Raw genomic sequence first — 10,208 nt, forward strand, 5'->3', positions numbered from 1 at the left:
GGGTCAGGCATGGTGGCTCACACCTATAATCCCAGCAATTTGGGAGGCCGAGGAAGGTGGATCACTTGAGATTGGGAGTTTAAGACCAGCCTGGCCAACGTGGTGAAACCCTGTCTCTACTAAAAACTCAAAAAATTAGCCAGGCGTGGTGGTGGGCACCTATAATCCCAGCTACTGGGGAGGCTAATGCGTGAGGATCACTTGAACCCGGGAGGTGGAGGTTGCAGTTAGCTGAGATTGCACTACTGCACTCCAACCTGGGTGATAGAGCATGATTTAGTCTAAAAAAAAAAATTTTTTTTTTCAAGACAGTGACAGCAGAGCATTAATCCAAGCTCAGGGCCCTCCTGAGTTCAGGGCTCTCCTGAGCTCAGGGCTCTGTGTGACTGCACGGGTCCTGGGGCCATGAAGCCAGCCCTGCCTATAACCCATTAGGGAGCTGGTGATAGCTTTCTAGCAGAGCAGAGATGTTATTGGCACTGGACTTTGGGAAGATTATTCTGACATGTCTGGTGCAGTAGGTTGGAGGGAATCAAGGCAGGGAGACAAGCTCCACAGCCTTTGCAAAGCTAGTAAGGAAGAGAAAAGGATAGGTAGGGTAGGGGTCAGAGCTGAAGGGCAAAGGGGTGAGGCAGAGGTTAGAGCTACAGTGACAAGCATAGAGGAGATGGAGTCTATTTAGACGAGAGTGTGGACCAGGGCCAGACTGCTGGAACATCAACCAACTGCTTCCTCTCTATTTTCCCTGCTTTTATTAGAGGTGATACCAGGCAATGTGTCTCCCTTTGGCCACCAGAGGGCAGATGATTCTCAAGGATTGAATTTGGGTTGGGGAAGTGAAATGTTCCCTGTCCTCTTCCTCTCTTTTCCTCACCTCCATTGGTGTGCCTTCACCACCTTCTTCCTTAAAGGGTGGGTGCCTGAATGGAGCTGGGGTGGGGCATGGGGAACTGTGCTGGAGTCCCAGGGATTTACTAAGAGTGTGGTGATACCTGTTGCCTTAGGAAGTACTTCCATGCCCTGCTAATCACATCTGCTCAGATGCCTGTTTCTTTGATTGATGGGATGAAGGCTGGCTCAAGATGCTGTAACTGGGATTTGGAGGTCAAGTAGCCAGGGACCAATCAGCAGTTTTCCCAATTACTCCTGGGTCCTCTCTGCTCCTGTGTACTTTTGAGAACCTGTTGCTCGAGCCTGGTTTCTGACTTCTGTGGGGCCTCTGCCTCCCGCCCATCTTAAGCCATGGATGTGAGGGTGTGGTTCCAACGTGTTTCAGCTACTATGGGTGAGGACAGCTTGGTGCTGGGGAAATCAGCCCAGGATACTGCCTGTCCTTGGTAACAGTGTAAGGGGAAGTGAGGAGTTGACTGCAGTTGCCAAATAGACTTCCTGTTAGTCAAGGGCTCTCCAAAGCTGAGAGGGACCTCAGAGTTCATGAATCCAATGGCTTCACTTTACTGACGGGGAAAATGAGGCCCAGAGAAAGAAAGAAAAGAAACTTTAAATACCTTATCATGCAGAGGCATTTTAAAAGGTAATTGGAATACAGAAATGTCATTTCGAGTGTCAACTTAGCAGCAAAGGCATAGGAAAGAGGAGCCTAAACTCAGCGATGTTATGTGATCACGCAGCATTTTCACTTGGCAGAGCTGGGGCTGAACTGCAGGGCCCTGGATGCTCCCGCATCTAGTGCAGAGGACGCTGCCCTGGGCCTGCCTGGGGCCTTGCCGAGCCCTGCGGACTAGATGCGGGGATCCACAGAAGCCAAGATAGATGATGGCAAGTGGTGGATAGGAGGCAGACAGGCAATAGACTGATTCTGCATTTGACAGGTATGTTGATAGGCTAGCTAGATGATAAAAGGGAGGTGGATTTTATGAGCTGTCCGACAGACGGACAGAAATGCAGACAGGAAGTTGCTATAGAACCAGAGGATGCTAATCGCAGGGACGGCTAACAACATTGTTTTGTATTTAGTAAAACCTCAAGCACGGACAGGTGACCGACGCTTCCTGTTCAAGATTTGAAAATACCCGAAAACTGACGGAAAGACACGAAGCGAATCAGACTCCGAGAGCCACCCGGGGAAACGACCGGGGATTCGGAGGGCCTCGGGTGTTGCCGGAAATGGCCGACGACCGCCCTCAGGAGCGCGGCGGGAGGGGGCGTGGCCGGCTCAGCACGCGGAGCAGCTTCGGGTGTTTCCGGAAACTGCCGAAAGCCCTCGAAGTGGGCGGGGGAAGGCCGGTGGGCGTGGCTGGATGGTTGTGTAAAGGGGCGGAGGGGTAGATACACGGGGTCGCTTCGTGAATTTCCGTAAACAGAGCCGAAGCTGCTTCTTCGGAATCGAGGAGGTGCGCGCGTCCCCGGGGGGTTACCTTCTTCGGCTGTTTCCGGAATTCATCCGTAGTCTGTGGCCGGGAGAAGGCGCGCCCCACCTCCCTTTTCTAGTCGCTTCGGATGTTTCCGGCTGCTGCCGGCGGAAAGAGCCGAGGGCCGGCGGTGGTGGCGGCCATGTTGGGAGCAGCAGGTCCGGCGGCGGCTGCCTGTGTGCCGGGCGCGGAGCAGTGCCGCTGAGGGCAGGGGAGGAGCGAGGCAGGCGGCCGGCTGCGGCGGCAGAGAGTAGGCGGAGCGGCGCGGCCCGGCCGAAGGGCGGCACAGCCCAGCCGGGGGTCGGGGGGGTGCGGTCCGGAGCCGCTCGGAGCCGGCGCGGCCTAGCCCGAGCGGCGCATCCCCGGGCTGGCGTGAGCGGCTGCCCGGCCTCCCCGCACCCCCGGCCGGGGCCCATGCGGCGGGTGCTCCTGCTGTGAGAAGCCCCGCCCGGCCGGGCTCCGCGCCTTCCCTTCCCTCCCTTCCTCCAAGCTTCTCGGTTCCCTCCCCCGAGATACCGGCGCCATGTCCAGCGCCCGGACCCCCCTACCCACGCTGAACGAGAGGGACACGGAGCAGGTAAGGAGCCCTGAGGGCTCCCCGAATTCTTTGGCTGGGCCCCTTGCACCTTGCGGAGCCTCCTCCCTCTACTCTCCTTCTGCCCCTGCTGCCATCCTGCAAGCCTCGGCTGCCCTGTCATCCGGCTCCCGGCTCCGGCCCCGCACATCCCGCTTCCGAGTCCTGACCTGGGACCCACCTTGTCCTGACTCCAAGCTGTACACTTGTCTTTCTGCCAACCCCCCCGCTCCCCTCACCACCCTCCTGCGCTCTTCCGTGTCACCTCCCCAGCTTCCCTTTCTCTTCCCTTTTTCTCTCAGGGGCCTTTCTGGTCTTCCTCCACCCACGCTTAAAGCAGCCACCCTCCCGCCCCTCGAATAGCAGCACCCCGCGATTTGCCACAGATCTTTGTCCACCTCTCCCTTCGTCCCTCCTGCCTCGCTTCCCCTCCGCCCGCACCGGTTCTGCTAGTCTCTGGTTATCACCCTCAGGGTCCTTGCCCTGGACTGTGTCCTCGATCTTGGCCCCTTGCACTTCCCTCATATTTTCTACCCTGCTTCGTCGTTTTCCAAATTGTGCTCTCCCTCTTGCTTGCAACCCACCAGCTCCACCCTCATCACCTTTCCAAATCCTTCGCCTACTCTTTGCTCATCACTTTCCCTTCTTTTCTCCAGGAGCTCCCTGAATCCTGGCGCTGGCATTTGTCGCTTCCGTGTTTCCCACAGCTGTCATGCGCATAGTTTTCCCACAGGTTGCCTTTGGGGTTCCAATCATCGCTCCCTTCAGAGTCTTTGGATCCCTCTTGTTCTCTTCCCCCCCGGGTTTGGCTTTTAAGTCTCTGGGCCTCCTGTTTCTCTCTGTGAATGTTCTACCAGCCTTCTGGGCTGTTCCTCCCAACCGAAAGACACTTGGCCCCACTGTGTTAACACAACCTGTTGCTCAGTCTTCTCCCGGACCTCGCTGCATCACAGTTTTTGCCTTTCTGTCTTTGTACACTGGAACACACACCATGATGCCTTTCTGTGCCTTCACTCCCGTGCCTGGCACTTCTCGAGTATCTTCCTTGCTTGTTGCCTTCCTGTTTCTCTACCCTCACCCCATCTTCCTTACTGTGCCTTTTAATTAGGGTTGCCCTTCGTCTTCACGTTAGTTTCCTGCCTTCTTCATGTCGTATGTGTCCCCCACCACGCTTGGATCCATTCTGTTCCTATCGGCTAGTCTCTGTAATTCCCAGGAAGTCCAGGTGTTTTGCATGCTAGTTTCTTGAACTACACCTCAGCCTCACGACTCTACACGGTCCCCCCTCGTCCTGGCAATCAGTGCTGTGGTTTGTCACCCAAGTCTTAGTCTTTCTGGGTCATCTCACTTTTGAGCAGAGAGGCATCCACTTTCCACCCCTCCCCTTCACCGACTCCAGCGTCCTTTGCTGACTGCTCTGTGGAGAGTCCCCTGCCTGTCACACCTTTATTGGTGGAGAACTTTCCTAGGCCAAAAAACTTGACTTGAAAAAGGAGCGCTTCCGCCCCAGGGCTGCTGTGCGTTCTGCCTTCTTTGCCCTCATTCCATCCTTTATGTTTGCCTTTTACTCCCGTCTGTCTTTGTAGCCCAGTAGAGCAGTTGTTGTACTCTTCCATGTGAAGATTCTTCTCTGAAAAATCTTACCTCCTTTTATTTACTGTGTTTTTCTGTTTTGTCACCCCCTGGCTCTCTGCCATCTGGGCAGTTAGGAACTCGAGAGAAGTTCTAGACGGAGTTTTTCCCTGCAGGATTGACCCTTTTATTACTTGTGGATTATTTGCTTCTGGGGGTGAAATAGGGTTTGAGAGGGAGGGATGGTTGCTTTCCATTTCATCACTGGATTTGGCAGCTGGTTCTGCATGGGACAGAGGTCTTTGGAGAGAGGAGCGTGTTCTCTGTCTCACAGTCTTTCTCTCCCTTGCTTGCCAACTGTCTTTCACCTTACTGGGAATCGCTTTCTCTAGGTCCTCTTGAGGTTGCTTATTACATCCTTTTTCCTCTCACAACCTTTGTTTGAGCAGGTAAACCCTGCTTAACTAGAGAACTTTCCCAGAGCTGGTAGGAGGAGGCCAAGTGACTGACTGGCACCCTCAGGCATTTGGGGAGTGGCGGTGGAGTGCCTGCTCTCTCAGTGAGGCTGGTTGGGGGGCATTGTGTTCAGCAGAGCAGAGTAGCAGACTGCCTCAGTGTGGTTTCTTTGTGCCGTTTACTGAAGGTAAATGTCTTATTGCCATGGTGTTTTTCTTGTGATGCGTGTGTTGATTTCCTCTCCTCTTTACATGCCTAGCATACTGCTGAGCATATAGTAGGGAATCCACCGTAGTGCATATCCACTGATTTCATGATAGCAGCAATTGGTGACCATTTTGGAATGTAAGTAAGCTCTTTGCTCTTTGATAACTTTGCCCAGAGCAGTAGCTGCATACATTGTCATCCTGTTCCAATTATGAATTTACCCATCCTGTTTCTACTCATTATGGACTTAGATTCTCCTTAGCCCCTTCATACCTTCTGTTGTTCTCAGGGTAGCCAGTCACAGTATTGACTTAATATTAAGTCTCATTCCAGTAAAAGCAGGAACTTTGGAAAACCTTGGATGCACCTATTCCATTCACAGTCCTATATTCTTTTTTTTTTTTTTTGAGGCAGAGTCTTGCTCTGTCTCCCAGGCAGGATTGCAGTGGCGTGATCTCAGCTCACTGCAATCTCTGCCTTCCTGGTTCAAGCAATTTCCCTGCCTCAGCCTCCAGAGTAGCTGGGACTACAGGTGTGCACCATCATGCCCGGCTAATTTTTTGTGTTTTAGTAGAGACAGGATTTCACCATGTTGGCCAGGATAGTCTCAATCTCCTGACCTTGTGATCTACCTGCCTTAGCCTCCCAAAGTGCTGGGATTACAGGTGTGAGCCACTGAGCTCAGCCTGATTTTTGTATTCTTTAAAACAGGAAAAAAGACAAGCAGCAGCTCCTCAGGTCACAAGGCCAGGAATATCAAACATTGGCCTTTGAGAATAGAGATCATGCCACCAAGTGAAAGAAACCTCTTCTTGGTCCTGTTTAGCTAAAGTGATCATGGAAGCTTGGTCATTACTGTAGTCTTAATATATATATATATATATTTTTTTTTTTTGAGACGGACTTTCGCTCTTGTTACCCAGGCTGGAGTGCAATGGCGCAATCTCGGCTCACCGCAACCTCCGCCTCCTGGGTTCAGGCAATTCTCCTGCCTCAGCCTCCTGAGTAGCTGGGATTACAGGCACGCGCCACCATGCCCAGCTAATTTTTTGTATTTTTAGTAGAGACGGGGTTTCACCATGTTAACCAGGATGGTCTCGATCTCTCGACCTCGTGATCCACCCGCCTCGGCCTCCCAAAGTGCTGGGATTACAAGCTTGAGCCACCGCGCCCGGCCCGTTATATTTTTAAAAAGGGGATTTAGTTGGGCTGATTTCCTCCCCCTAAAAGTTCTCTGTCACCTTATTTAAATTATTTAAACTGGTTTTACCAGAAAATAGGTAAACAAACACCACTGGTTGTCTCCAGTCTCTTTTCTTGGTCTTCCTCTTTGTCTTTAAAAATGTGGCTGATGAGAACCTGTTTCTAGGAGACCTTTGATCACATCTGAAACACACAGACACAAAATATTGAAGCATAAAAATAAACCTTGCGTCGCAGGGACATTGTGAGTTTGCTGTTGACTTTGCTTATAACAGTGAAAGTAGGAGATTTAAAAAAAAAAAAGTTGAGTCCTATTTTTTTGTTTTTTTTTGAGATGGAGTTTTACTCTTGTTGCCCAGGCTAGAGTGCAGTGGCATAGTCTTGGCTCACCGCAACCTCTGTCTTCCGGGTTCAAGCAATTTTCCTGTCTCAGCCTATTACAGGTGTGTGCTGCCATGCCCGGCTAATTTTGTATTTTTAGTAGAGATGGGGTTTCTCCGTGTTGGTCAGGCTGGTCTTGGACCTCAGGTGATTCGCTTGTCTTGGCTTCCCAAAGCTGTGGGATTGCAGGCGTGAGCCACCGCGTCTGGCCAAGCTCTGTCTTTAAGATGGTTTTTGTAACATCTGATTCCAAATGTGTTTTTTCACAGCCACAGACTTCTTTTGCAGAAGGAGGGTTCTCATCTGGGGCTGGTAGTTTTGGGGATTCTTCGTCTGTGAGCTGAGCTTTCTGTTCACTTCTTTTCCAAATGGCTCTGCTGGCCTGGAAGCTTGGCAGTTGTGAAAGCAATCAGCAAGATGACTGTTTGTCTTCAAGCCAGCAGCAGCAGTAACAGGCAAGCCTGGAGAAAGGTCCAGATTCCAGACTTCACCTGCTGAAGTTTTCCATAACATCTGGGGGAGAGGCTACTAACTTGAGACCTGCCCTACCTCTGGGCCTCAGAAACTGTGAGAAAGGGATTAAGAGAAAACTCACCCTACTTCTGCTGCAGTGGGCAAGGGTAGGGGCTGCTGTCAGTCTTCTAGGCAGCGAGTGGCATTGTTTATTCTCTCAGTTCTAGGACAAGGAGTTTGGAAGTACTAATGAAGAAAACAAATCTAAGTTACAAGATCCTGTAAAGAACAGCTGAACCACTCCAGACACACTATTCATTGGACCCCAGTGTTGACTCTGGAGATGCGTGTGTGTGTGTGTGTGTGTGTGTGTGTGTGTGTTTTGTGTGTGTAAGTAATTTTTTTTTTTTTTTTGAGGCGGGGACAGAGTCTTGTTCTGTTCTGTCGCCCAGGCTGGAGTGCAGTGATGCAGTCATGGCTCACTGCAACCTCCACTTCCTGGGTTCAGGCGATTCTCTTGCCTCAGCCTCCTAGAGTAGCTGGGACTACAGGTGCCCATCACCACCTAGCTAATCTTTGCATTTTTAGTAGAGATGGGGTTTTGCCATGTTGGCGAAGCTGGTTTCGAACTCCTGACCTCAGGTGATCTGCTGGATAAATATGTTTTTTGTTTTTGGTGTCACTTAGGTAGATTGGCTCAGCTAGCTAGCTTCTCACTGCACACTCTGAGCTGTTCAGCAGTGTGTTCTGGTGCTAATTCTCACTCTGTCCTTTGATTCTGGCCAAGTGCTGCCTTCTGGTCAGGAATGTGGATGAATGTTAGACCAAATAGTGTCACTTTCAGCTTGACCCTAGAGATCAGGAAGGAAGTGTTAGAGCAAGGGCTTTGGGAGTCCTTGGAGTTCATAGAATTACCATATTGTAACTTTCAGACCTGGTAAAAGTAACTTTACCTAGTAAATTATCATAATTTTTCTCTGGTCAGGCACCATGGCTCACACCTGTATTCCTGGCACTTTGGGAAGGTAAGGCAGGAGGATTGCTTGTGGCCAGGAGTTCAAGACCAACCTGATGAACAAAGTGAAACTCCAACTCTACAAAGATTTTTTTTTTTTTTAATTTAGCTGGGCGTGGTGGTGTATGCCTGTTGTTGCAGCTGCACAGGAGGCTGAGGCAGGAGGATGGCTTGAGCCAGGAAGGTTGAGACTGCATTGAGCTGTGTTCGTGCCACTGCACTCCAGCCTGGGTGATAGAGCGAAACACTATCTCAGAAACAAAAAAAAAAAACTTTTCTCCAATTTATGGACTTTGGGAAGTAGCTAAACAGGTAGATAAAAGGCAGTTGTTGGAACTTGGCCTGCTTCAGATTAAAATAAAGTTTGCACAGGGATAACTGAATCTTTCAGACTAACCAAAGATTGGGCTGGAGATTTTTCTCAGCATAAATGTCCTAAGCAGAGTTGGTGCCTGTGAGGTAGGAAAAGATTGAGACTTGTTTGCTTAAGAGGTTTGCAGGGTTAGAGCTCTTGAGAGTCAGAACTTCTCAGACTAGATTGTTTCCCTTTTGAACAGAACAACCCAATTCTCAGTGGGCATTTGATCAGGACTAACCCAGGCCTTCATGAACTCTTTCCCATTGAGCACTTAGCCACCTGGCTGGCATTTCTTTTCTCCCAGGAGCTTCCATGAGGTTCCTACATATGTATTATGTCGACTTGAATGAATATTTTATGCCTAGAGTGCAGCCAAGCCTCAGACTTTGTGGCCCATTATCGACAAATGGGGTAGTGGGTGGGCGCCACCTTTGGCCCCATGATAGCTTCTCTGCTAAATGGACTCCCCACTGCAGCACTTTGAAGCCCATTAATGGATTGGGATGAAGTAACCTCAGCAGATGGAAAGGGTGAGGAGGGTGGTCATCGTCCTTCCCCGAGACTGCCTGATGAGGCTTTCCTACAGACCAGGACCAGCCTCTACTCCCTCTGCTTGGTTAAGCTGTGGATTGGAGCTATCAGGCCACTGCTTTCAGAAGACGTATGGAAAGGATTTGATTCTCTTTTAGCCATGGTGGGGCTGCCAGTTTCCCTACTTTCCCATCAAAGCAAAAACTGAGAGGGATGTGGAAAGGGTGGGTGGAGTTTAAACCTGGTGCTTCCTTCTTCAGAGGAAGTTCAGCAAAATGACAAACCAGATAGGTGGCTGAATTTCCTTCTCTTGACGGGAGATTCCAGTATTTGTATGTTTTGTGCTTGAAGCTTGGATTCTCCAGGCTTTTTCCCAGCCTTCATCAAACATGAGTGAGTCACTGAAGTGTTATCTATGCATTTTCTCCCTTCTGTCTCAGCAAAGGGAAGAGTAAGCCTTTACAAACCTCATGGGGGAGGAAGTCACCCTCTTCCCACTGCTGGAGAGCCAAGCTATCCCCAGGTTAACCCTGAAAGTTCTAACTCCTGAGCAGAACATTACTGCCCCCTGCCCCTTCCTTTTTGATATAGGCCATTGAAGGTCATTGTTCATCTTTTTTTTTTTGAGATGGAGTCTCGCTCTGTCACCTAGGTGGGAGTGCAGTGGTGGCGCGATCTCAGCTCACCGTAACCTCTGCCTCCCGGGTTCAAGCAATTCTCCTGCCTCAGTCTCCCAATTAACTGGGACTACAGGTGCATGCCACCACGCCCGGCTAATTTTTGTATTTTTGTAGAGACAGGGTTTCACCATGTTGGTCAGGCTGGTCTCAAACTCCTGACCTCATGATCTGTCTGCCTTGACCTCCCAAAGTGCTGGGATTACAGGTGTGAGCTACCGCACCTGGACAAAAAATTTTCTAGCAAGCTACCTGGCGGAGCATGGTGGCTCACATCTGTAATCCCAGTCCTTTGGGAGGTCAAAGCGGGCGGATCATGAGGTCAAGAGATTGAGACCATCCAAAACCCCGTCTCTACTAAAAATACAAAAATTAGCTGGGCGTGGTGGTATGTGCCTATAGTCTTAGC

The 10,208-nt window shown here is 50.5% G+C and overlaps 1 protein-coding gene and 1 long non-coding RNA gene across 10 annotated transcripts in view; both read left to right on the plus strand.

Moving 5' to 3' along the window:
• Window positions 1–2,321: 2,321 nt before the first annotated feature.
• MARK2 (microtubule affinity regulating kinase 2) overlaps window positions 2,322–10,208 on the plus strand; it is a 73,858-nt gene continuing 65,971 nt past the window's right edge. For 5 of the 9 annotated variants that reach the window (XM_010348209.3, XM_010348213.3, XM_010348216.3 and 2 more), the window contains exon 1: window positions 2,322–2,949. In XM_010348209.3, the coding sequence (XP_010346511.1) occupies window positions 2,896–2,949 (54 nt within the window). In that variant the 5' untranslated portion in view covers window positions 2,322–2,895. The remainder of the gene's footprint in view (window positions 2,950–10,208) is intronic. The other 4 variants (XM_010348211.3, XM_010348212.3, XM_010348217.3 and 1 more) reach the window with 2 other exon arrangements.
• Window positions 2,956–10,208, plus strand: part of LOC141584900 (uncharacterized) — a 31,550-nt gene continuing 24,297 nt past the window's right edge. Inside the window, exon 1 of the long non-coding RNA XR_012518189.1 lies at window positions 2,956–9,788. This is a non-coding gene — a long non-coding RNA (uncharacterized LOC141584900). The remainder of the gene's footprint in view (window positions 9,789–10,208) is intronic.

Source organism: Saimiri boliviensis, chromosome 6 (assembly GCF_048565385.1).
Source record: "Saimiri boliviensis isolate mSaiBol1 chromosome 6, mSaiBol1.pri, whole genome shotgun sequence".
In the NCBI taxonomy this organism is placed as follows: domain Eukaryota; kingdom Metazoa; phylum Chordata; class Mammalia; order Primates; family Cebidae; genus Saimiri; species Saimiri boliviensis.